The 27,197-nt window shown below is 50.2% G+C and overlaps 1 protein-coding gene across 1 annotated transcript in view; it reads right to left on the bottom strand.

Annotated features, from left to right (window-relative positions):
• Window positions 1-3,330: 3,330 nt before the first annotated feature.
• The window catches only part of Clpb (ClpB family mitochondrial disaggregase), a 122,744-nt gene continuing 98,877 nt past the window's right edge, over window positions 3,331-27,197 (bottom strand). Inside the window, exons 8-16 of the mRNA XM_021640970.2 lie at window positions 23,458-23,535; window positions 22,234-22,289; window positions 18,043-18,087; window positions 17,538-17,699; window positions 11,453-11,609; window positions 10,857-10,930; window positions 10,603-10,722; window positions 10,126-10,230; window positions 3,331-9,820 (exon numbers count right to left, since the gene is read on the bottom strand). Coding sequence (XP_021496645.1) covers window positions 9,572-9,820; window positions 10,126-10,230; window positions 10,603-10,722; window positions 10,857-10,930; window positions 11,453-11,609; window positions 17,538-17,699; window positions 18,043-18,087; window positions 22,234-22,289; window positions 23,458-23,535 — 1,046 coding nt within the window. The 3' untranslated portion in view covers window positions 3,331-9,571. The remainder of the gene's footprint in view (window positions 9,821-10,125; window positions 10,231-10,602; window positions 10,723-10,856; window positions 10,931-11,452; window positions 11,610-17,537; window positions 17,700-18,042; window positions 18,088-22,233; window positions 22,290-23,457; window positions 23,536-27,197) is intronic.

Raw genomic sequence — 27,197 nt, 5'->3', positions numbered from 1 at the left:
TCTAATTTGAGTTGGTTTTGTTTTCTTTTTAAAGCTTTATTTTTATGTAGATGACTGCTGTACTTGCTTGAACACTTGCACGCCAAAAGAGGGCATCAGATCCCAGTGTGGACGGTGGTGAGGCACCATGTGGTTTTTGGGAACTGAACTCAGGAACTCTGAAAAGCTCTTAACCAATGAGTAATCTCTCTAGCTGCTGTTTGTTTTTCAGACAGGTTTCTCTGTGTAGCCTTGGCTGCCCTGGAACTTGCTCTGTCGAGCAGGCTGGCCTTGAACTCCACCTGCCTCTGCCTTTGCCTCCCACGTGCTGAGGTTAAAGGCGTGTACACCACGGCCCAGCTGCTAGTTTCTCAAATTGCAAATTAGGGTCATCTGTTTGCTTTTTTGGTTTTTTGAAACAGGCTTTGTGAAGTCCAGGCTGTCCTGGAACTCACCAGGCTGGCTTTGACTCACAGAGATCCTCCTGCCTATGCCTCCCACGCTCTGGGATCACAGGCATGCGCCACCACTGCTACCTGGCGGGTTGTTGATTTTTTGAGACAAGTTTTCATTAGGTAGCCCTGGCCGACTTGCCTCTGCCTCAGGCATTCTGGAGTTAAAAGTATGCCACCACATTCAGATCTTCAGTTTTAAACTTAAAAAAAAAAAAAAAAAAAAGGACAAAACCCCATTTCTTTCTTTGTTGCCTGAGCTCTATGGCACATGTATGGGTAGGTGTCCAGGGAGGAATTGTTGGGGTTGGTTCTCCCCTTCCACCGGGTAGATCTCAGGGACTTGCTGAGCTTGGCACCAAGCACATTGTTTAAAGCATGTTGGGCTTGTCAGCCCACTGCCTCCTGGTTAAATTTTTTTACCTAAATAGTAAGTCAGTCAGCCTCCCCCTTGTATGTGAGTTGTTTCTCCCTCGCTGCCTTCAGGATTCATTCAGAAGTTTGACTAACAACCTGTCCTATTCTGTGTCTTTGTTGCTGTGATAAGCATCATGACAAAAAGCAAATATGGAGGGAAGGGTTTGCTTCAAGCCCTGGAACAGCCTGTCACCAGGGGAAGCTGGAGGCAGGAAGTGGACAGCTGGGGGGACGACTGCTGCTCTCTGGCTTCCTCCCCACAGGTAGCAGTGCCCACAGTGGGCTGGGGCCAGGCCCTCTCACATTGGTCTTCAAACAAGAAAATGCCCCACAGTCCAATCAGGTGGAGGCAACACCTCAGCTGGGTCACCTCTCCCTAGGTGACTCCTTTGTGTCAAGTTGACATAAAGTGTAATTAGTTTATGACGAGGTTGTCTTACTTGCTGGGACCAAAGGTGCCTGCTGAACTTTCCAGACATTTATATTCATGCCTTTCATCCAATTTGGGGAGTTTTCCACCATTATTTTGTCTGTCTCTCTTCTTTCCAGACAGGCTTGAATGTAGTGCAGGATGGTCTTGAACTCACTATGTAGTTGAGAGCGCATGTGAACTCCTGGTCCTCAGGCTTCCTCCTCCTGAGAGCTGGGACCACAGGTGCCCATCACTACATTGTCTATGCAGTCGGCTCTGGTCTTGAACCTTGACCTTCCTGTCTCAGCCCTTGAGTACTAGGATTAGAGGCACATGTTGTTACCTTGAAGTCATGTGTGTTGGGTGTGTGTGTCAAATCCAGGATCTTACTCATGCTAGGTAGACACTTTACCTCTGAGTTACCTTCCTACCCTGATATATTTACACTTTGTTCGCAGTTTTTTGTTTTTGTTTTTGTTTTTTTTTAACTTTATCCGTGTCTTCTTTTGGTTCTTTGAGCATCTTGAAGTCAGTTATTTTAAATATTTCATTAACTGGACACAGTGGTGCATGCTTTCAATCCCAGAATTAGGGCTGCAGAGATAGCAGTGGTTAAGTGTTTCCTGCTGTCGGAGAGGACCCAGGTTTGACTCCTACCACCCACAGGCAACACATAACCATCTGGAACCTCAGTTCCAGCGGACTGACACTGTCTTGAGCACTAGGCATGCGTGTGGCGCACAGACATACATGCAAGCAAAACACTCATACACGTGTAGACATAAGGTTATTGTGTAATTCAGACGATTTCTGCACCCTCCCAATGTCTGGTTGCAATCCTTGTTCTGAGACTCTCCTGTCTCAATGTTGTGTTAACACAGCTCCCCAATTGTCCCCTGATGTGCTAATAAAGACCTTAAGGCCACTGATGATGAGCAAGGGAGAGAAGAGGGCTGGACTTCCTGCCAGCCAGGGGAGGAGTTGTTAGGAGGAGAAAGTAGGGGATTGAACCATGGGCAGAGGTCCAGGAGACCTCAGGAGAGAGCAGCTAAATAGGGAGGGCAAAAAGTGCAAGTATCTTTGGGATGGAAGGAAGTCAGACTAGCTTAGAGGGTTAAAAATAGACCTACATATAACAAAAATACAATTAAGAGGATCCCAGAATAGGGAGGGTTGAGTTGGGAGCAGTGCTGTCTCAAGCTTGAGGACATCCTGGACTACAAAGTGAGTTCAAGGTCAGCCAGGGATACCTCATCTCAAAAAACAGAAACAAAGGTGTTAGGGAGAACTGTCACCACACTGTATGAGAGAGCTTCTGCTGGCTTTTCTTCCTTTGAATGGGACATGATCTCTTCCCCTGCCCCTCCCCCTTTTAACTGAACACTGGAAAACTGAATACAGTAATGTGGGAACTCAGATTGGCGAACTGCGCTGCAGGCTGCCTCTGTAACAAGAAGCAGCCTGAGTTTTTCAATCTCTAGTAACAAAAAGTTTTTGGGTGACAGGGTCTGACTGTGAAGCCCAGGGTAGCTTAGAACCTGCTCATGTAGCTGAGGACCCAGCCCAGGGCGCCACACAGGCTAAGTGATCACGCTAGCCACTGAGCTGCATTCCGCTTTGTCAGATCCTGTCCAATGTCATGGCCTCCCTCAGGTGGCCAGCTGCCTCCCCTTTGTACAGAGGTTTGTGACGGCCACCCGCTTGGCGCCTGAGCTTTGAATGCTTCTCTAGTGTCATCACGCGTTACTGGCTGTGGAGGAATGAATGAACGCCCCCAGCTGGTGACGCCTGTGTGGCCTTGTTAGTGCAAGTGCATCACTGGGGCAGGATTTGAGGTTTAAAAGCTTCTTACCATCCCAGGCTCGTCCTCTGCTTCCTGGTTGTGGCTGTGAACCCTCACCTGCAGCGGCCACGCCGGCGCCTGCCTCCGGTCATGGTTCCTGGCATGGATGGGGACAAACTCACCCCTCAGGAGCTGTACGTCCCGAATAAACCTTTGTTAAGCCGCCCTGGCCCTGGATGTTATCCCAGCAACAGAAAAGTAACAGAAAAGCTGGCAGAATAATGACATTTCTTTTGTATATTTAGCTTTTATTTAGTCACTCACCAAATATCTTTACTAATAGGTTTTTACAACTGCCCTTTGGATTTTCTAAATACATAATTGCACATCAGAAGAGAATTTACTTTCCAAAATTTGTTCACACTTGGTGTTCTCCCCTAGCTGATTTTATTGGAACCTTCTAAGCAATGTTTTATTTCAGCCTTTAGGGACAGAGTTAGCACTTACAAGTAAAACACATTAGTTTTTTGGTGGTCTATCATATACAAATAATGCTTCCTTAACCTAGAGTTTTACCAAATCCCACTCAAAACTGGGTGTGGTGGTGCACACCCATAATCCCAGCACTCAGAGAGGCAGAGGCAGGCGTATCTCTGTGAGTTTGAGGCCAGCCTGATCTACAAAGAGTTCAGGACAGCCAAGGCTACACAGAGAAACCTTGTCTCGAAAACAACAAAGAAAAAAAAAATCCCACTCAAAACTGCACACACTGATAATGATTTTATCTTTCACTTTAAACTTTCTAAAAACGAGGACCTTCTCTTCAGTAACGGTAAAGCGAGACCGACACTCTCCGCGCATAAACGATCGGCTAACGTGCCCCCGATGCTGCAGATGGATGCCCTGCTCCCTGCTGCAGCCGGACAGCACCTCGAAGCCGGTGTGTGCCGCTCAACCTGCTTCCCTGGAATTTCTGCATCCAGTCCGAGCTGACACTGGGATGCGGCTTTAATCAGTTTTGTCATATATCTGGGGTCTCACGTGGGTCAGGCTGGCTTCACTGTAGTGTATAGGGATGACGCTCCAGCCTCCACCTCCCAAGCTGGGATCCCAGGAATGAGCCACCGTTGCGCCCACCACCACCGTTTGAAAAGTCAGGCTCTTACAGCTCAGGCCAGCCTTGAACTTGTAGCTGAGGATGACTCTGATCCCCTGATCCTCCTACAGCTATCTCCCAATGGTATATAAGAATGTACCACTTAACTGGATTTTTCCCCAGTCTAAAGCATTTAGCATTCACACACTAGTATTTGGAGGGGGCGGTGATGGCTCCAAGTGTGTGCCTATACATATCACATACATACGTAGATATTTTTCAGTTTATGATGCTGCTGCACTTAGCAACCGGAGCTTCTTTTCCTGGATGCCTCCAGCCTGGGTCAGGTTGGAACTAAACTGAAATATATGTTTCAATTCAAAAGTTCAATTGTAGGGCTGAGGAGTGGTGTAATTGGTAAAGGACTTGCTACACGAGCGTGAAGGCCTACGTTCAGTCCCAAGTACCTACAAAGAGTCCAGTGTGGTGGTGCATGCTTGTGAGCCCAGCACCGCTACTACTACACTGCTACTTCAGCCTCCACCTCCTGAAATCCTGCCTCACAAACGAAGGGACAGCTGATAAAGGCGGCTGGCCAAGGCCTCCAAGAGGCCCCGCCTCCACGTGCACGCCTCGGCACACGTACCGGCCACTACACAAAATGTAAAGATATAATAATGTAACAAAAAAACCCAAAGTGAGTGGCTACTGAGGAACACACCTGAGGCTGACCCCTGACCTCTAATATAGCCCTCCCCACAACACTCACACACACAAGTCTAATAGAGGGCTTCTCTTGTGGTGGTGCGTGCCTTTAATCCCGTACTGGGGAGGCAGAGGCAGATCTGTGTGAGTTCAAGGCCAGCCAGATATACACAAAAAGATCCTATCTCAAAAAATACAAAACCACTAACAAACAAAAGCCACGGCCACCAAAACCCCAAACCCAAGCCAAAGTAACCCCACACAGCCTTTTTTGGCAGGGACTCCAGAGCCCCCCAGCTTAGGCCTGCCTCAAGGGCACCACACCCTCGCCCACAGCACAAACCACATCTTGAGTCCCTTACTGCTACTGCTGTCACTGTCCTTTACCTGTTTTCACATTTGTTGCTGTGAAATTCTAGAAATTAATTATCCCTTTCAGAATTATACAGAATTCCTTATTCCTCATCTTGTATTTTCGTTTTTGGCTTTTTCTTGGCCCCTTTTCCGTTAGTAGGCTCAGCAAATTTTGCCCATTTAACTTACATTTTTAGCTAATCACAAAGATGTCCCTACCTCCATCTCTTTAGTTCTGGAGCGATAGGTCTAGGTCACCACATCTGGCTAGTTAATTTTTTAAAAATCTTTTCTCCTAAACTTGAGCTTTTATTGCTCATTTTCTGCTTATTTCTTAAGATTTTCCTCAAATTGAGGTTTAGATGTCTCTAATTTTTTTATTCTCATGTGTATGTGTACGAGCTCATGTGTGCCAGATGTGCAGGAACCCAAAGGGGCCAGGAGGCACTGGGTCCACTGGAACTGGACTTGGGAGCTAAGGGCAGCGGTGAGCTGAGACCGGTCCTCCACCAGAGCAGAATGCGCTCTGAGCACTCTAACCTGCAGAACCACCACCACATCCCCTGAAGATGCTTACCTTCCCTCCTCACCGATAACCCCGAATCTAAAAACAAACCAACACACCTTAAACTCACCCTCCTCCTGCCGAGGGTCCCCCCCTTGCAGGGATCACAGGCTTGTGCCTTCCCGCTCAGCCTCTTCTGTCTGCACCGCAGGCCCCTCCAGAAGAAGCCTGCTGTCATCCTGCTCTGCTGGCTCGGATCTCAATCCCGGCTACAAGTTCGTAACAAGTAAAGTACACAGAGAACTAAGCACCGTGTCCTGTCCTAGGACCTCCCCTCCCCCTTCTAAACATTCCTGGAGCACCTGTTACACTGGACTAGGGCAGGCTCTGTGAGCCAGCCAGGTCAGCATGTCCTCTCGGAGCTTGCGGCCTAGTGAGAAAGACCAACACCACAACAAGTGGTGCTCGCTGAGCAGAGGCCAGGGCGGGGCTCAGGTACTGGACGAGTCAGCACAACCAATGGGTCTAGCCTCCTGATGGAACTGACCACACAGGTTCCTCAGAGCCAAAGGATCTATTCTCTTCCCTATCCTCCAACCAGGAAGGGGGCCGAGGGGCTTTCAGGCATAAACGTGATCTAGTTTGAGTTAAATGCCGCTATTTCTGGCCACACTTGATGCTCTAATAGGAGTGCGGCATAGGGACAGGCACTGACGGACTGACTTAAGAGTCTCTGGCACAGCCGTTCCAACCTTCCTAACGCTGCAACCCTTCAACACAGCTGCTCACGCTGTGATGACCCCCACAGCTCCTCCAGCTGTGATGACCCCCAGCTTTGTCGCAACTGCATAGCTGTCATTTTGGTAGTTATGAATCATAACACAAATACCTGTGTTGTCTTCTGGTCTTAGGCGACCCCTGTGAAAGGGCTGTTTGACCCCTAAGGGAGCTATGACCCCCAGTTGAGAACTACTGCTCTAAGGGTAGTATGATACCACACAGGGAAAGGAAAGAAACAGAAGCAGGAGCGGACGAGGCAGGAAAGGAACAGCAGATTTTAAGAGGGTCCCACCACTTGCTAAAGATGGCCCTGTGGTTCCGAGTACTTGCTGCTCTCTCAGAGGACCCAGGTTCAAATCACAGCACTTGCATGGTGGCCCAGTACTGTCTATGACTCTAGTTCCAGGGCACCCAACGCCCTCTTCTGGCCTTCAGGAGCACTGCACACATATGGTGCACAAACACACGCTCCTACCAACAATTCCTTAAAACAGAACAGAAAGGCTGCCGTACATGACAGTATCAGGTTGTACTGTAGGCACCAATCTGAACTCACCGCTTTTTCCTAACCCAGACGGGGAGAGAGAACCAGACAGATCTTCCTCTTAGAGCACAAGAAACCATTGGTTCACACACTAAAAGGAAGCAAGTGTTTTGGAGAAATGGAGCTGTGGCGGAGACTGAGTGAGCCCTGAGCAACGGTGTCTGTGCCAGAACACGGAGGTCAGGGCACAAAGGAGGTCACAACCATCAAGCCAGCTGCACCGAGCAACACATTTCCTAGGCCATTACAGCCAGCAGAATAAATTAGCATACACTGTTGAACAATGAATGAGGTAGAAGGTTCTCTTTAGAACAGAACACCAATTAATAAATACAGGTGAAGAAGGAACAACGAAGTCTTCATAAGTAATACAGCAAATACAACAGGAAACCGCCCAAGCTGAGGTGGACTCTTAGTCTAAGAAAAATTCCAAGTGCAACATTTCAACAGCTTCAAGGATCTTCGCAGAACATCCTCGCTCCTTTTAAACATGTTATTACTACTGCCGGGTGTGTGTGCACGCGTGTGTATGGGGACTCTCATATCACTGCATGGGTGTGGAGGTTAGAGGACACTTTTTTAAAAGTTGTTTCTGTTTCCACCTATACATGGTGGGTCCAGGGATTAAACTCAAATCATCTAGTTGTGCAGCAACTGTTTTAACCGGCTGTACCGTATTTTGGGCTTTTTTTTTTTTTTTTTTTTTTGAGACAGGGTCTCAACTATACACCCGTAGGTGTCCTGCGGCTCCCTCTGTAGACCAGGGCAGTCTCCAATTTGGACAGATCTACCTGCTTGGCCCTTTTTCTTTGGAGACGGGGTTTTGGTATGTAGTCTAGGTTGGTCTGGAACTTAGCATGCAGCACAGGGTAGCCTCAAATTTAGGACAATCCTACCTCAGCCTCCCAATTGCTGGGAGTCCGGGCATGAGCCAGTGTGTCTGGTTTGATTTTTTTCCAGGGGAAAATTCTACTTACTTATACACTTTTATTTTTATGGTGTTGGGAATCAACCCCAGGCCCTCATGCATGCTAGCCAAGGTCTGATACTGGCTATGCTCTAGCCTGAAACTTTATAATTTACAGGAGAGAAGTCTATCCAGACAACCCTAGCCTCATGATGCAGTTAGCAGCGCTGGTGCTGGGAGACAGCAGGGCAGAGGGCTTCTGTGGTCACCTTGCTGAAAATGCAGACCCCAGTCTCACCAGTGAAAGCATTAGACAGATCCCAGCTGAGGGATATTCTACAAAAGAACTGGCTCGAACTCTTCGCACTTGTCACGATCACAGAAGAGCAAGAACACAGACACTGCCTCAGGCAGACAGAGGGAAAGAAGATGGACAGCCAAATGCAATGTGGGGTGCACAGGCAGCCTTGGAGCTGAGAAAACGACACCAGAGGAAAGCTGGTGCAGTCCAAACGCCTGCAGAGGAGCAGGAGAACAGTGCAGCAGCGCTACCTTCCCAGTCCTGTCCCGGCCACGGTTTTATGCTGTGCAGTATCAGGAGAGGCTGAGTGCAAGGTAGGAGTTTTACCTTTTTAAAAACATTTTCTGTAAGCCCAAACCATTTAAAAGTAAAGAGCAAAAACAGAATACAATTACTGAGGTAGTGAGCAGCAGGCTGCCTGGGAGGGGCTAGGCGGTCACGGAGCCGTGACCATGCCCTGGTTTGACCACCTTGTCATGACAGCCTATGACCCACGGCACCCTGACAGAGGCTGGCTAACACACAGGAGGACTCTGCTCAAATCCTGTAGGGGACAGGGGCAACTGGTGGTGGCTTCTGCAGATGACAGTGACTTGCCAGGCCTTGCTGTGTCCTTCCCAGCTGGGATGAAACACAGTGTCCTGCTGTCCATAGTGGACAGGCCACACTGAGTCATCAGCTGCCTTCTTCCAGCCTCATCTGGCTGCTCCGTGTCCACCTGTGGAGCCTGACCATAACCTTGCTCCCACACAGCTTTCCATTATGTTTTGACAGCCTGAGGAATAAGCCCCCCTCGGAGCTGAGTAGTCACCTGGGACCACGGTGCCCTCCCAGAGGAAGGCAGGAAGAGGAACCAATCAGCCCTGTGGGCGCCCTACATTGGCTGGCTTAGTCATAAGGCTTGGCTCCAGGGTGGAGGAGCTGGCCATGACAGCTGTGGGAAAGGGAACTGTGGGATAAACTACAGCGCCACCATGCTTGGGGCTCTCGCCTCCCTCCACTGCCATGGGGACATCCTGGGCACGAGCGGCGTGAGCACAGAGGCGGCGGCATTCCACAGCTTGGTCCCTATCTTCTAGCCACGTCTGTTCTCTCTGCTGCACAGTTCGGAGCTTCTGGCAACATGTTAATGTTGTGGTGACTCCATGGAGTGGAGTCCACACTGAACAGGCCTTCCTGCTCCTTGCCCTCGGAGATCATAATACTATGAACCCGTAACCAAGAAGGCAGGAGAGGGCATGAGGCCTTCGGGAGTCACGAGGGGAAGGTAGGTCAGCTGCCACGCCACAGCAAGGGGCTTTATTAGATGTTACGGGCACACACAGGCAGATGGGTGCTAGATGGTGTAGCACACCTTCTCAGGGTGGAGCGGTGCCCGGATGTCCAGTTTGTGGGTCTTGCTGTCCTTATCAATGATCTCCAGACGCAGAGTGGGTGGGCGCTTCTCAGCCTCTGGGGAGGGCAGCTCAGGGCTCTTGAGGAGGTGCTTGTCTGAGTCCTCCACGGTGATGCGCAGGGTGCAGCCCCCCGGGAGCAGGTCCTGCTCATAGGCTGCTGCCAGCTGGTTCACCACGCGGCGCTCTACCTGCGGGTGGTGCAAGGGGACACGGCTGCCACTGCCTGGGCCTACGCCTGGCCCGTGCAGCCAGCCTGAGCCTGGAGCTGCCTCTTCACTCACTGTTAGGGCAAGCCAGAGAGCCTTGGTCCTCGACTTGCACACTGGCAACGAGCTCAGAGGCTAGTTTTAATTCATCATCTCTTTTTAGTTCTGAAGGGACTTCTGTTTGCAGCCAAACTACAGGGAGACTGGCCGAGCCTGAAAGTTAAGCCTGGGGGCACCAGGGAGAAAGGTGTGAAGATGCCATGCTTGTCTCAGGCTTCTGTGCTTACCTCATGCTTGATGGAGCGGGCGCCATAGTGGACGTTGTAGCCGTCGACCAACACATCCGCCACCTCACGGTCCCACAGCAGTGTGATGTTGTGCCTCTGCTTGGCCTGAGGGGGTCAGAGAAAGGCCTGTCTGCGTGCAGCCCAGGACCTTCCAGCTCTAGGCACATTGGTCCAAGGGGTCCTTGAGAGGCTCTGGCCCCAGGACACTGGCCCCACATCACCTTTAACAGCAGGAGTCATTCTTTGAGTGCCAGCTATTTCTTTTCTGCTTTTTTTTTTTTTTGTTTTTTAAGACAGCATTTCTCTGTGTAGCCCTTGGCTGTCCTGGATGTACTTTATAGACCAGGCTGGCCCCGAACTCACAGAGATCCTCTTGCCTCTGCCTCCCTAAGTGCTGGGATTAAAGGCATAAGCCACCCCTTCCCGCCAAGTCCCAGCTAACTTATTCCCACCCATGGGCAGTCAGTTTTCTCTTACTCTCTTGGCCCAGAAGTTCAGTTCCTTGTTGACCAGCTGGATGAGCTCTGAGTGGCAGAAGGGGAGGAAGTAGACGATCTCATTGATCCGTCCCAGAAACTCATCTCTCCGGAAGTGAGCCTGCGGAGCCGGGTTAAGGAGAGAGGCGCTTAGTGATGGCGGGCAGGGAGGGTTCGGGGCCAACGGGGAAGGCAGGGACAGCCATATTTCTAGAATGGTTCCTTTGTCCCCAAGCCCTGAAATGAAAAACTCACTTTCAGAATGGGGCGGATCACATTCTCTTTAAAGTTCTTTGAGATGGTGATCTTGTCATTAATCTGGACATCCCCTGTGGAGACAGATCATCCAATACTTACCCATCACATGCAGGGAGCTCTGGGGTTGAGCTGGCCCCTGAGGCCACAGTCTAAGGTCTCCGAGTGCCTCAGCTAATCTGACACTTCTGAGGCCCTATGGATCACAGATGCCTCAAACCACAAACTCAGGTGAGAGTTGAGACCGACTCAGGAGGAAGACCTGAGCTGACTCAGCAAAGCGGCTCAGAGCTTATCCTAACAAGAAAGGCGGATGAAGCCTCTCTCTGATGCCATCTCTGAGACCCTCATATGTGAGGCCTTGCCCACTTCCATAATTTCTGACCCGATATCTCCTCAGAGTCTCTGTTGAGTGTGTATCTCTCTAGTCCCTAGGGCTGGATAGTGGGTCTAAACCAGTAGACCTGGGATTTTCTAAGGGAGGGGGCACTCACACCTCCCTGCTTTTCTCTGCTCTACGGATCTAACTCCATTTCTGACCTCTAGAATGCCCAGGTGAGATCACCTCCTTGGACAACCCACATAAAACATCATACCAAGGTTTTCAGCAATTCGATTGCGGCTCAACTCCAAAGCTTCCTGCCTTAGCTGCAATGCATGCTGGGCGATCTCATCACTGGCTACATTGGAAGTCATGATGAAGATGGCATCTTTGCAGTCAATGGTCTTCCCTTTGCCATCTGTCAGGCGGCCCTGGTAAGGATGAGGGATGGTAATGTTTAGGAAACTGGCAGCTGGGCAGGCTCCATTGGACAGATCCCCAAATTCCTATGCTATTGCCTCCTACTCTAAGCTCTCTGGACTCATATCCTGACAACAATATCTTCACTGACTGAGGCCTCCAGGTGGGGTGCACCTACTTTTGGAACCTTAGGGCACCTAACATCCCCGGCTTCCAGTGGCCAACTTGATTCCCCACTGAACATTAATTCCTTTGGAGGCTTACTCTTGGCTGGGACTCTCTAAGCCTTGTCATGATCCTGGTCTTGCTCACAGGTTACTGCTAAAGGCTCCATGATGTAAGTTTTGTGAGTCAGTGAGATCAGGAAACGACGATGATAATGATGATGATGAAAGGAAGCTTGCTGTGGGAGTACAGGGAAAGGCATCTTAAGAGAATAATTATGAGGACCAGAAGTGGTCACTGGTGAAAGTACTTCAGGAACCCATGCCAGGCAAATGGTCAGAGAGCTGTTACTCCTGTGGCCAAAGGTATCTGGTAAAGTCAGCTTTCATTTCTCTCTCTCTCTCTCTCTCTCTCTCTCTCTCTCTCTCTCTCTCTCCCCTGAAACAAGTTCTTACTATGTGGCTCTGGCTATCCTAGAACTATGCAGACCAGGCTTGCCTCAAACTCACAGATCCACCTGCTTCTGCCTCCTAAGTGCTAGGATTAAAGGTATATGTCACTATGTTTGACTCTTTTTTTCTTTTATTTTTTTTAAATATAATGTTTCTTTGTGTAGCCCTGGCTGGACTTGAACTCACTGAGATCCACTTGCCTTTGCCTCCCTGAGTGCTGGGATTAAAGGTGTGTGTCACCATGCCCGGCTCTATTTTTTTTTTTAATATCTGGTGTATACCGTGTGCGTGTGGGCACCTGCAGAGGTAAACAGATGGCACCAGATCTTCTGGAGCTGGAGTTATAGGTGGTTGTAACCCATGACATGGCTGCTGGGGTCGGACAGCAACCACTCAACCACTGAGGCGCTGTCTCTCGGATTGTTTGCTTACTTATTTATTCATTCGTTTTATATATTTATTTTCTCAGACAGGGTCTCATGTAGGTCAGCCTAGCCTCATACTTGTGTTGCTGATGAAGATCTAGAACTCTTGAACCTCCTGCCTCCACTTCCTTAGTGCTGGGATCACAGGTGTGTGCCACCATGCCCAGCTTATCTATCTTTAGAGCCATCCTCCATCCCGGCAAAGACGGATGGTGAGGTTCCTCCTTTAAGCACTTTAGGAAGCTTTCTTGGAATGCCTTGCTCTCTCCTGAAGTGACACTGAGGAAGTCAGCTCTCCTGGAGACAGGTATAGGAAAAGGAACAGATGGTAGAAACAGAGGAACAAAAGTACAGTGTTGTGAAAAAAATCAGGGCAAAAGTGCAGCATACGGCAAGCCCCACGGTCTCCGTACACCAACAATGGATAGCAGCAAGCAGGGCCTACTGAGAGGAACCAATGGAGAGGCAGAGTGCACACAGGCAGGGCACTGCACTGGAACCACAGTGCTTACTCCACCCATCTGCCAGGACGGAGCTCCTCTGGGTAGAGGCCAGGCTATTCGGGGTCTGGGGCCAGTCTCACTTGCTAACTGCTTGATCCTTACAACCACAGAGAACTCAAGCTCAGAGACTAGCAGCATGCTCATAGGCTTGCAGCTAGAATACAGGACAACAGAGACAAACTGAGCCCAGAGCGATGCCTTCCCCTCTGCACCAAGCTAGAGAGCACAGTAAGGGCCTCACTCTAAATGGCTTTTCTCCTAGGACAAACTTAGTTTGTATCCTTTGCTCTTTACTAAAGACAGTGTGAGGGAGAGGGAGCTAACCCCTGCCTGGGGTTGTCAGGGCTACAGACCATGGCCCTGGGGACAGATCACTCAACCATGGTGGGTTCCTGCCCCAGACTAAACCTATCACCATTCTTACGTCACACTTTCTTTCCCCTTCCCTGATGGCACCGGGCTAAATCAGGGCTAGTCTTTGCTTCTAGCAAGAATCCCGAGTGCTGGGCATGTTTTCCAGGCTTGTTTTGCTTGGCCTTTGGCATAGGCCTCCAAGAAAGCATGAATTCTAAAGGGGCATGACACCCCACATCTTGGAGGGTCACCATGCTTATCACTGCTTGGGGTGGGAACATGGAAGCAGGCTCAGCCCTTCAGTTGTTGCTCATAGCTCTTTGCTCACCAGCCCTAACACAACAGAATCATTATGGGGACAGCTTGAACTTGGAGCCAAGTCTGGGTGCTCCTGTGCCATGACCCAAGTGTGTGCACACAGCATCATGTGTGTTCCACACTGGCCTTCCTCGCTCACCTCCGAGGACTGGGTCCACGCATGTCCTGGACATAGCAATAACCCGGCAGCAATTTCAATATGAGAGACCAAAACTCTGCTCCTAAGCAGGCCTCAGGATGATTCCAGGTGGCCTGGGGAGCAGGTGCACGGCATAACTGACCCCAAGGGCGACTTTTAGTACTCACATCTCAGTTTTCTTGGCAATTAAGATAGGCCCAAAGACAGAACCGTCCTTGTTAGCTCTCCAGCTGGGGTGCCATTCTCACCCTCGGCGGATAAGCCACCAGTCTGCTGTGCCAGTGCTAAGGGTCAGGGTTCTTATGAGTCTCTGACGGTAAGAGCCCGAAGGACCAGGCTTTCCTGGGACTTGTACTCTGGGCTGTTTCCACTGGAAATACCCCAATGTGCACGGTGCTTTGGTGAAGGTCTTGACTTTCTGCCTGCAGGGCTGGGAGGACAGGCCTTTCAGGGCCTAGGGACTTCCGTCACCCCAAAGTCTGGATCACGAGCCCCTGTAACGGCTGCACGTTAAGTCTCCCAGCAGAGCACCTTCCTCAGGCATTCTGTCTACTCAGCTCGTCAGGACCACCACAGGCTGTGCCTCCCTGCCCTGCACAATGCCTCACAAATAGACTCCACGGACTGCCTGTCACTGCAGTGACTCCCTCTTTGAACTTTTTCTGTGCTGGGCTCAAAGGTTAATCCTTCACTGCCCCAAAACCCTGCTTGCCTTGAGAGGTGACATCACCTTTGAGGCTTCTGTTAGCCACTGTGCTGTAGGAATCACGAATTCTAGCTTTTGGCCAGACTATCCTAAATTCTAACGTACCCATGGGCTGGCCCATGGACACATTCTTAGCAATCACGACTTCCCATCTGTGTCTGCTACTTGACCTGCAGATTTCCTTGCTTCAGCTCATGGCTCAGCCATTTGTTACTCAGCCTAGAAACTGGCTCACGGGGCATATCTCTCTCCTCAAAGGCAAATGTCTAGGGGTTCTCTGCATCCCATGAACTTGCTTTAGGTCAGGCTGCTGCAGCTACAGATGGATTCTTCAGCTGTCTCCTCACTGGGCCTCCTCCTGTTAGGCCCTTCCTTTGCAGACCTGCTCTCAGGGTCTCTGTAAAGGGAATACCCGACTCTGTTGCTTAAAGGTTTTTCAAATGTTCCTTATCCCCTGTAGGATAAATCTGTATCCTTTGCCCGCTTTAAGCAGCGCTCTACCTCTGAGCGGCCTCCCTAGCGGCACCTCATGTGGCTGCCTTCTCCGCAGCGCTCTGCTCCTGCTTTCTGAATGACAACACTAGTGAAGCATGTAGACTCCGGGAGCCATGGTGTGTCAGCCTTTCCTTCCAGCCCTCATAAACACACGGGGCGCACACCTTTAAACACAGCACCCTGGAGGCAGAGGCAGGTGGGTCTCTGAGTTTTGAGACCAGCCTGGTCTATAAAGAAAGTTCCAGGACAGCCAGAACAGTTTAGGCTACATAAGAGAAACCCAAAAATCCACAACAAACAGATGAAATAAAAATTGCAGTTGGTTGACAGTGTTTTCTGGCTTGGTGGGTTTAGGGAATGGCAGGCGTGCACAAGTCAAGGGCCCATCCACAAGGATCACGTGTGCCGAAATCTGACTGAGTAAACTCAGACTGCGGCTTTGGTCGGTGGCAACAAGAGCATCACTAACCAGCAGGCTGGGCTGCGTGCTGTAGCATCAGCCCAGAATTAGCATCAGCTTCCTACAAGGTCTTCAGTCTGGCTTTCCCGAGAGGTCATTAGCATGTTCCAAGTGGGCAGGCTGTCAGCAGTTGCCTTAGCTATATTGGGGCTAAGAAGGCCACCAGAGGAATCTGCAGGAAGGCCAGAGGCCAAACAGGCTGCCAGGTCACCTCCTGAGCTGGGCTGCCTCTTGGCCGCTTCCTTGCAGACTGACATCCTTGGGCCCTAGATGGCCCTGCAAGCTTTGGAATGGCCTCCCTACTTTAACCACCTCTCACTCAGTGTCACTCTGCGGCTGAGATGTGTGGTAGCACACACAGTGCAAAGCCTCCCACTATTACCCTGCTCCCTGTCTATGTGCTTCCTAGGTAGCTCAGTGGGTAGGTGTCACAGTTGAGCACCTGAATCCCACCAACAGGCCTAGAGGGGGAGGCTTAGAATACAGGTGTAACTAAATGTGGGTGCTCTGTTAGCCTGGTCTTTTCTTCCTCTGCAGGTCAGATCACTGGGGAGGTGCCAGCACACCCGGTGAAAAGGCTAAGAACACTGGGCCTGGTGGGAAGGCTGTTGCAGCTGCTGGGGACATTTGGAACCTGTGACTTAATGCCTAATTGTTATTTTGGAGAGTATCTCCCTGTGCCTCATGTGGCATAGAAGCAAGGCAAATCCTCATTTCCCCAAAACTACAGGGAACAAAGACAAAAGTGGGCCAGATCCCACCCGGCACTTGGTGTGAGCTAGTAAAAGTGGCCTCTTGAAGAGGCCATCTCCACTCAGCCCTTGCTCCTCACATTCTCCTGGCAGGGAAGGGACCCCAGAGCAAGCTGAGGCTATATCGTCTGCTTGAGGGTAAGTAGCACTCGGGTGCAAGGAGACAAGGTATAGAGAGCTAGCTCTGGGATCACATGAATCTACACTCCACTCCTGGGATTTACACAGAAGCTCTTTAGCTCTTCAGTTATCATTTATACCATCTCTGAATTTTGGTGTTTTCCTTTATAAAAAAATGAGCTAACCTCGACCTGGCTATGGCTATCACAGTGACCACCAATGTTTGCTAAATCATTTATTTATTTTTTAATTTTATTTTATGTGCTTTAGTGTTTTGCCTGTATGGATATGTTTGTGAGGGTGTCAGATGTTGGAGTTACAGACAGCTGTGAGCTGCGCAGTGGGTGCTGGGAAGTGAACCTGGGTTTTCTGGAAGAGCAGCCAGTGCCCTTAACTGCAGATCCATCTCTCCAGCTCCGTGTGTTAAATCTTTACTGGAGGTGGGTAGACATCAGACAGAGAAAGCAAGTTCTCATTTATAGCCCACCTTGACTAGTAGAGGGACTGCCCAATTTGTAAGGAGATGGACACAATGAACCCCTGTAATACCACTTCATCAGTAATAATGTGGTCTGCATTTAAAAAGAGTTAGTGCAGGCTTGGAGAGATGTTTCAGTTAAGAGCACTGGCTGCTTGTCCAGAGGATCTAGGTTTGATTCCCAGCAGCCATATGGCACTTATTATCTGTAACTCCAGCCCTAAAGGATCCGATGCCCTTTCTGGCCTCTGTGGGCTACACACACACACACATACACACATACACACACACAACTTGCTAAGGTCAAAAGGCAGTTAGGAGCAGGACTAGAACTAAAATTCCTGTTTTTCTCACCTCTACCCTCGAGAAGGCAGCCTGGGAAGGCATGAAATCTAGCTGGTTTCCCTTCAGGTGCCTCTACTGGGCCCTGCCCAGACAGGAAATGGAGTCACATTTTCCAAGTAACTGAGCATACATGGAGGAGCCGGCAACAAGACCAATCACAGACAGGCTGTGGCCCTAGGTTCCTACAGCTCACAGCCCCATTACGGCTTGGCCCAGCCTGCTTTTACCTCATCAAACAGCTGCAGCATGATGGTGAGCACATCTGGATGGGCCTTGTCTACTTCATCGAAGAGGACTACTGCATTTGGGCACTGTTTCAGCTTCTTGGTTAGCTGGCCACCCTCTTCATGGCCGATGTAGCCTGGTGGAGACCCGATAAACTTGGCTACCTGGTGTAAAGAAAGGTCTTTTTGTGTTTTTTCCTACAGTACAGGGCCAGTGTGGGAAGATGGCCGCATACAGTAGTAAGAGGTCCAGTCCCACCAAGGACAGTCAGTCAGCGACAGGTCAGAAGTTCTGCCATGACGGGAGATCACTTTCTTCAGAGCAATGTAGAACACACCAGAACCCTACTACGCATGTTAAGCCCCTCCCCCATACCACCACCGAAGGACAAATCCCAGGGCTGTTGCAATTACTGGAAGCCAAAGGCTCAAGTGACAAGTCATATCAAACACCATGTAGCTATGACAACAGGCCCCTGGAAGCACACTTCCCTGAGGATTACCTCACCTCATGTCGCTCCTGGAACTCAGACATGTCCAGCCGGATGAAGCCCTGCATGGAAACAAGCACGAGGTTTGTCCGTGTGAGATAGGAGGCAAGGGAAGGGCCCAGGCCAGAGCCCTCGACTGTCCTAGGCCTCCAGATGTGTCACAGCCTCACCCCACATTTTCCCTAGTCTCTGCCTTCTCTACCCAGTCACTTCCCCACAGGACACTTTCATTTTCTACCTCAATAAGGCCAAATCACATCTCTGACCTTCTAAATATGATTCAGGATGTCCCTTCCCTCGGGCAGCTTCTACAGTTCTCATCAACACATTACCTACAGTTCCCAGCTCCCCCCTCGCTTCCCCAGAGGGTGTTCCACGTGTGCCCAGCACTAAAGTCCTTGTTCTCAAGAAGCGGCGGTTTGGCAGTCTGAGTGGGGCAGGCATGTCAGGGTCAGCACCACAGCGTAGAGGTGATGGGCAGACGGTGGGGCTGCACAGTGCTCCTCAACTTTGCAAGGCTGTGGGAAGCATATGTCTTCTTGTTTTTTCCTCTAGAGCACAGCTATTATTTTACATTTTTCTTAAAATGTGATGAGCCTGCAAGTCTCCTCTTTACACCATGGTCATGCAGGTGATTTCCCAGAAGTCTCTTAGGGAGAAGGCCACAGTTAATGCCAGGGAAAGAGGAGCTAGCGTGTGGATTCAACACAGGCAGAGAACCCCTTCCTTGTCATGGATACCTGCAGTTCTGAGGGCATGTGTCTACCTGGCTATCAAGAAATTCTGCTCCTCTCTGTTTACTGAGCTCTTGTAGAATGCACTGTACTGCTGCTCCCAAGAGCTGTGGGCATCATGGCACCAGGACACTCAGAAAGAGGCATTACAGTTGTGTTCTAGCCAGGCCACTGTTCAGGCAGCCACTCAGCAAAGTGGTCCTAGTTGTCCATCCTGTCACTGCACACAGGTACAGGCTAGAGGGAGGAGCTTAGGGTAGGAGCCAGGCGGCTGGCCCCAGTTCTTCCACTGACTGTGGCTTCAGCCCTCAAGCCAGGTTTTCCCTGTACAACACCAGGCTCTTCTGCTTGCCTCTGTGGGGGTCTGAGGAGAGACCTAGGCAAATACGTAGGAAGGGCTTAGAAAGGCTATTATTAAGGCTATGTGGCGGGCAGGGACTGCTCTCAGGTAATGGGGCACAAGCAGCACTTCCACGAGAGTCTCTCAGCAGCTCATTCAGAGAAGCTTCTGGAAAGGTACAAGACAACTGTGGCAAAGTTCAGAGTGCTGACCAGAGGGAACAAAAATCTTGAAGAGTCACAGACACATGCCTGATGCTAATAGTTGACATTGGCTATGCTTACTACATGCCTGGCAATGTTCTGAGGAAGCTGCTAAATGGCTTGGAGTACATACAAGCCTGTGGTAAGCAGGAAATGAAGAAACAAGCCATAGACTTGTCCAAGGTCATGCAGGCTTCGCTGATTTTTGGTCATGACAAGTACTGCCCTTCAACAGCTCAGTGGTCTTCATGTGAAGGGCTCGGAGGTTTGTGCTCCAAAGGGACTGTCATAGGCTCCAGAGAGGATAGAGCAGTGCTTTCTATGGCAAGTGACCTCACCCCAGTTAGTCTAGAGTCTTGGTAAGTGGTTTGGACAAGTTTTTAGGCTTGATGTTCTTGGCTGGAGTCTTTTTGGTTTCATGTGACTTTAACTTAGGGTTATGTACAGTGAGGAAACAAAACTATGGTCACATCCAACATGTACCGACTGTGCATTATGGGTAACATGCAGTATAATGAGTAGTTGAAGTTAATATTTTACATACTACTTAGAAAACTGACAAAACAGAGTCCCAGCCAGCTCCACACTGGAGACTCACAGACTTGTTCTTAACCTGTCACCACAGTTCAAGTTTCACTAACACCTGAAAGTCTTTTGGGCTCTAGTAACCTGACCTTATGATGATGATGTCACAGAACAAAAACTTCTGATGAGTTAACAGGGCTGTCTAATTGGGGAGAAATAGTACAGAAGCTGAGGGGGAGGGAAACCAATAAGCTCACGAATGGATCTGCTGAGAGCCAGACCAGAGGCGGCCCCAGACTCCCAGGCTGGAGCTTAGTTCACTTCCTGAGCCATCTTGGGAGGCACAGGAAGAGTACTCTCACTGGTGATGGGCTTATGTGACAGCCAGCTCAAACCCAACACTGGCTCATCAGTTTACAGTGTAGCGTTCTCTTGGATTTTGAAGGCATGCTTCAGACATGACTGTCCCATGACCAGACAATGTCCATGTAAAGGTATTCTGTAATGAGTTGGCCCAAGGTTTTATAGAACCACATATGATTTAGTAAGGAAGTGTTTTGAGGGGCCTGTTATGCATCTTATCTTACTCTGTGAAACAGAAGAATTGACATGTTTCTATCCTCACTGAGAGCAGCTAACAATGATGGTGCTGAGAAGAGTGGAAGGCTGGACTCTGGGCTCAACCTCCCTAGCAATGGCCGTGGGTAACCCTTCTGCCACTCCAGAGCTCCAGCCCCCTCAACTAGAAAGCAGACGAAGTCCGCAGTGTGCTAAGCTCCTCACAGGCTCACGTGAGCGTGCACAGCAGGCGGGCATTGCTAGGACAGGCGAAGGTGACACAGCAGCGCGTGACAGGGTGCCGAAGCCTGACTGAGCTAATGCTGTCTAGCCCCAGCCTCAGACATGGGACTAGAGGCAAGAAAGCCAGTTTTTGTGGGAAAGGAGCTACTCAGGGCTAGAAGACAACTGGAACCAGAGTCAAGGTCTGGGGTTTCAGGGCTCGGTGCCGCCCCGTGTTGTCACGCAGCAGTGCGGTGCAGGGACGGGGCTGCTGGCCTTCCGTGGGAGGTGTGCACCCGTGGGACACCCTCTGGGGGGCAGGGGTGGGAACCCTGTCTCCCATTGAGAGACAGCACCTGCACCACCAGTCCTTTACGAGGGCCTGTCTTCTCGGAGCAGTGAGTTAGCAGACACTGCCCTCCTACAGCCAGTGTGGATGAAGACACATTAAGAGAGCACGGATAAGGAGATTATAATTTGTAATTAAATATTAACCTTTCTGACAGTATTAAAATTAAACCACTCAGAATTCTTCATCCCTAATCAGGTGGTTCCTGCCCGTAACTGCATCTTTCCTAATAGTCTTGCTAGTTTATGGCCCTTTCCAGAGTGCTAATTGTTTCAATCGCTGCCAACCTGATGAATTGTCTAAAGCCCCTGTTTCGGTTGGTGCACATTAGCATGCCACACACTTCTTGCCTGCCTGCCTGCCTAGCGGGTCTGCAGTGGGTCTGGAAGAGGTTGAGCACAGCTACTGGCAGAGACAGGTAGGTTAAGAGTCCTCTGCAAGTTGCTCTACAAAAGGGGCTCACACAGCTGGTCTTCCTTGTCTCTAGGGATCGAAGGATCCCGAGGGAGGTGGCAAGGGCGAAAACCAGGAGTTCAGGACCCCGATATGCTGGGACTACTTGGCTGGAAGGAGCCTAAACAGTCCTTCTTTGCCTCTGGGTGGTGGGGAAGGGGGAAGATGTCCATGAAACCAGGAAAGCACACTGGAGTCTTGGAAAACCTTCAGGGGCAAATGAGGAAGGTATTTAGCTTTCACTGAGTGTTTCATAGTGAGTCATCAAGGACTGTTTTCTCAGAAGCATCTCCTGTCATCTAAGGCCTTTAAAGCCAGATGTGGGTAACTAGAGCTGGGGAGAATCTGTGGCTCTAGGCTACGGGAAGAAGCAGAGTGGCAGTCCCAGTTGGAGGCACACGCTTGAAGAAGCAGCAGACACCATGGAGTTCTGACTTGTTTTCTTCAGTAGCCTCCAAGGTTCCCTGTGGCACAGCTCTGCCTGCCTAGGACACCTAGCTAGCCTGAGCTCACGATATTAGCTGTAAGTACACCCAGCAAAGATGCTTGGTAAGGACAGGGTGCTCGGCAATGTGTGAATGAATTGCATCTAGTTCCCCCAAGAGCCCTGACTCAGGTAGGCTAAAGATGATCATTTCTATTTCATAGCTGAAGAAACCAAGGCATGAAAAGGTTAATTCCTAAAGCAATTCCTGGCTAGAGCTGAGACCTGCTTTTGGGGCCAGGGCCCAGATTTTTGATTGGCTGCTGCTTAGATTTCAGGACAAGAACGAATGGCAAGGTTTCCTTGGCTTGCAGATTAGACCTCGGTCCCAATTCCTTACCTTTTTGGCATCTTTGTGCATATACTTGGCTGTCTGCTTGGCCAGTTCCGTTTTCCCTAGGAGTAAGGGAAATGGGTTGGGTCAGGACCAGATGACAATTTTTGGAGTGAAAGAACACTAGGGATGGGCATGGTGGTGGACATCTTTGATCCCAGCACCCAGAAGGCAGAGGCAGGAGGCTCTACAGAGTGAGTTCCAAGGCAGCCAGGACTATGTAAAAAGAGCCTGTCTCAAAAAATTAAAAGAACACTAGGAATACATGGACACTGACAAATACTTCATTTATGGATAGGCAGCTAACATTTAGAAACTCCCCTAACGTGACCCAAGGAATAAATGGTGAAGCTGAGACCACAATGAGAGTCTACATTTCCTCCCAATTTTCTTGTGATGAAACCAAGGACTTTTTCTGTCGCAGCACCCTAAGAGTGGAGATGGGCAGGAGGGTTCATAATCTAACTCATCCTTTGAAGCTTAGCACAAACCTCATCTCTTCTAGGAGTGCCCTGACTCCCTGCCTCAGGCTTTGAATCTCTCTTAAATAGTGTGGCCCAGCAATTCTGCTAGACTTTGGAACCTCAGGCCAAGAAAAGGCCAGAGTACCTTCCACTGGCTGCACAGATCTTGTGACAAAGAGCACAACTCCAAAGTGGTAGTTTGGAAGGGCCATCTGGAATGATGGTAAAGCCACTATGTGGTACACAGAACTTCATGGTCAGGGTTATCAACCTTTTTGGGATATGAGGAAAGTCAGGCCCATGAAGGTGCCGGGAGGGGAAGAGGCAGTGGCTATACCACGATACCCATCAAGACCATGAGGGAGGTAGGAGTGGAGAGGCAGAGATTCAGGCCAACTGACTAGAAAAGCATCCACGATCCCACTCCAATCAGTTCTGCTGTGCACCGTGCACAGGGGCTTTCCTGAGCCCCTCAGAGGTAGGCTACCCTGAGCACAGCTGGTGTGCCAGGCAGTGAAGGTGGTTCAGTTGTCCCCAGGGGTGGGCCTATGGGGATGCAGAACCTGGGCCAGGGATAACAGGTTCCAATGGCCTGTGGAGCAGGCACATTCACCCGCGCACCATGACAGGATGGCACATGATTAAGAAGCCCAGGTCTTGCTCTTGGTGGCGCTGTGGCCTGCGGCAGCTGTTTCTGGAGCTGTCGGGCTCAGGCCAGAGGCCTCTCTAGCTCCCCTGCCCCAGCTGCTCATCTGCCCACGATTACCTATTCCAGATGATCCCAAGAAGAGGAAGACTAGAGGGTGCTCCTCATCGTACCAGCCATTCTCCTTCCTTCGGATCGCTACGGCCAAGCACACAACACGGGATGGGGAGGGAGACAGATAAATCAATGACACAAAAGGCAGGATAATTATCACTAAGTATACAATATGTTTTACTGCTCTGCGCCCACTCAAAGTCCTCACTACCATTAGTGCTGCCTAATCTGATTAGCTGGCAAGGCCCCTAGAGACACCTAATCAGGTTAGCATGGATTTGGAAAGCTGCCCAGAGCAGATTTCGGATAAAGTTTTCCAGGATGAGCACTCAGCGTTGCCAGGGAAACCGAGAGGCGGGTGGATGGTGAATGGAGGTGAAGGGGGTGGGGGCTTGGTAAAGGAGAATCTGAGGGGAACATTAACTCTCGCTGGTCACTCCTCTACTCACCTGGGAAAATAGTAGAGAATTTTATGCTGATACCCAAGGATCTAGGGAGGTGTAAGATTTGGGTTCTTTCTCATTTGGGGAAACCAAGGTCTTTTCCGACATGTGGTTTACGAAGTGGAAACAGGCAAAAGCATTTTCTGTAAGCCATTCATGGGTAGCGTAGAGCTTGGGGTCCATCTCTGCTAACTATGGCTCCTGGAGGGCTAGGGGCGAGGAATAAGTAGGACAAATGTGTACGAGGTTTCTTGAGGCTCTTGTTCAAGAGGAAGTAGTGGTCAAGGGCTATGCAAGAAGGTGAGGAAAGGGAGTCTCGGCTACAGCGTGGGAGAATGAGGCTACAAGTGGAGAAGAAGGGAATGGAATGAGGCAGGACCATAAGAAGAGTCATTAATTGAATGTCCTGTACACTAGGTCCAGCACGGTGTTTATTCAAGACGCACAGAAGCACTGAAGGAAAGGACTTTTAACTCCATTATCTGAAGCAGGAAACAGAGGCAACAGATAAAGAGACTTGTTTAAGTCAGATAGCTGGTAGATGTTAAGAGCTGCTTCTTTTCCAAAACTTTACAAACAACAACAACCCAACAAACAAACAAACAAACAAACAAACAAAAACTCCACACACAATATAGCCACTTTAAGAAGTGAGACGGATCTGGCTTGCACTAATGGAAACAGTGGTTAGGAGCAGAACAGGACAGGGCACTGTGCAATGTCAGGGTCTGTCTGCAGATAGAAAGTGAGTCTGGTCTGGTCCTCAGAATGTCACAGAAAAATAAGAGGACAAGGCCTGAAAACGTCCTCAGTGGGGAAGAAGTCAACAGTCTTAGGGGCTATCTGCCAATCTGGAGGAGTCAAGCTCCCAAATGTTATGCAAAGCAGCTGCAGGGCTTTTGACAGATCACAGGGCTGACAGTCTGGAGCAGTGGCGGAGGGGAGAGGGACGAACACGAGAGGCAGGTAGGAGCAGCCTGGGTCTGGGCCACCTGTCTGAGGCATTAGCCCTATTCCTGTCTTCTTCCTCACCTAGAAACAGATGGAAAGAGGACAAGCTCATGAACACAGGCTCGCCACCTGTGCTGCCAGAAGCTGCTCTCTGAGAAGAGCTTGTGGAAACGGTCTCATTTCTCTTCTGGGCTGAAGCCTGGATCTTCTCTAACTAACTGGCTGGGCTTCTCTGAACGGCCTGACTAGAAGAGGTACTCAGAGACCTCGTGCACCTGAAAGGCAGGGATAGCGGAGGAAACGCCAACCATGTCTAAGCAGGAGTCCCTGGTGCCGACAGAAACAAGGAGCTAGGGCTAAGGGTATTTGGGAACAAGTTCAGGCAGTAAATCAGCAGGAGTTGAGACCTTGTGGGTGCTATGTGTGAACAAGTGTGTGTGTGTGTGCGTGCGTGTGTGTGCGTGTGTGTATGTGTGTGTGTGTGTGGGCGGGCTGATGGAGTCAGCAGGAAAGAGCCACACTCTTCCAGAGGTTGGCAGAGTGAAGAATCTGCATAGCCTGAAGCAGGTTTAGGCTTGTGTGCCTGGAGAGGCAGAAGAACCCGGCATCACTCAGACAGGTGGAATGGCCCCCTTAGGCAGGCTATCATGTTTATGAGGTTCTGCTCTTGGCTCTTCTTTGGGGTAGCATCCTAGCCCATTGAGAGCTGCACATTGCTGGGCTGTGCAGCACAAAAAAACACCATGGAGAATGCAGAATTGAATTACGCCTGGGGCCATCTTTCCCCTTCCTTTCTAATAATGCACCTGGGAGAGAGCTCTTTATAAGGCCAGGCAGACTCCACTGCACAGCTGTCCTTGGTCAATTCTGCCAGACCCAGGGCATGAGTCTGGGGTGGGCCTGCTCTGGGGTCCCTGCGAAATAGGCGAAATGCCAACCATTAAACAATTATAACTCTGGATATTTCTAATAATATCTGAAGAGAAAAACGGCCAAGCAGATGGAGTCCGACAGAATGAAAAATGAAGGCAGCTAGGAAAACTGGGGCAGGCGAGCCCTAGGGTGTGTGTGGCTGGTCCAGCGGCTGAGGACTCGGGCTGGGGAGCCTGGAGGGTCCTGTCGGGCTAGGCTTTAGGTTAGGCAGATGGACAGCTGAGAGGGCTGATACGCATGTGGCCATAGTGCTGGTGCTCTCGACGTGGCTCGGCACATGCGCAACTCACTTCTAGCTTTGTGGTTATGAAGAGCCTCTGTATCAGCAATGTCACGCTGCCTCATTATGCTTATATGAGGCAAGGCAGACAGGGAACTGGATCCCTGCTTCATAAATGAGAACATGTAACAGACGTTAGGGAATCTGCTCAGGTCCACAGGAACACAGCCAGAAGAGCAGGGCTTTCCCCCACTGTGGCTGACCCCTGAGCCTGCCCTCTGTCAGGACTATACACAGCAAAGGGAGGCCGCTCTCGCAGTCCAAACTCAGGTTTGGAACTTTGTCTTTGCCGTCTTCCAGTCTGGCAGCCTCAGCCATGCAGCACTCCGCGCCCTAGCCCCGTCCTCACTGCTGCTCGTGGCTCTCCACAGTGCTGGGGCCTCCTGCACGAGCGGCTCAGCACTCACGCCACAGACTCCAGCTCTGCAGGTTCCAGTCAGGCTCCTCGACGCCCACCCACACGCTGCGCTAGGGCACATCTCGCCCTGTCCTGTCCCTCCCCAGATGCTTTCTGCTGGCCACGGCCAGTCCTGCATCTGTACCAAGTGTTCAAGATTCAAGCCACCATAATGCTCGAGCCGATCAGCTCTCTGGCAGGACTCATTTCAGAGCAGTGTGGTGAGGTGATGAGTTAACAGGAGTTGCTTGAGTCTTGCCTCCTGCCACTTCCTAGTTGGCTGACTACGGAAAACACCTATTCCTTTTTAGTCTTGTTTTCTTCACTTCTAAAATGGACACACAGGTCCAGGTGCTCTCAGCTCCTCATGAAGATAAAGTGAGTTCATGGTTAGGAAAGCATGAAGACAGGCTGCCAAGAGTGGGACAATGATTAGGGTGATGGTGATGGGTAGCAATGACGCGATGATGGCAGCCAATGCTAGCATTTTAATATTCCATCTATCTATCTATCTAGACCAGGCTGGCCTCGAACTTATAGAGATCCACTTAGCTGTGCCTCCCTGAGTGCTGGGATTAAAGAAGTGCACCACTGCACCTGGCTTTTTAAATTTATTTTTTATGGTTTTTGAGACAGGGTTTCTTGAGGAGGCCAGACTGGTGGAACTCAGAGATCTTCTTGCCTCTGCCTCCTGAGTGCTGGACATATAGCTGTGAGCCACCATCACTTGGCCCAGTGTCAG

Source organism: Meriones unguiculatus, chromosome 14, assembly GCF_030254825.1.
Source record: "Meriones unguiculatus strain TT.TT164.6M chromosome 14, Bangor_MerUng_6.1, whole genome shotgun sequence".
Lineage (NCBI taxonomy): Eukaryota > Metazoa > Chordata > Mammalia > Rodentia > Muridae > Meriones > Meriones unguiculatus.
This window is presented reverse-complemented; position numbering and strand designations above follow the sequence as displayed.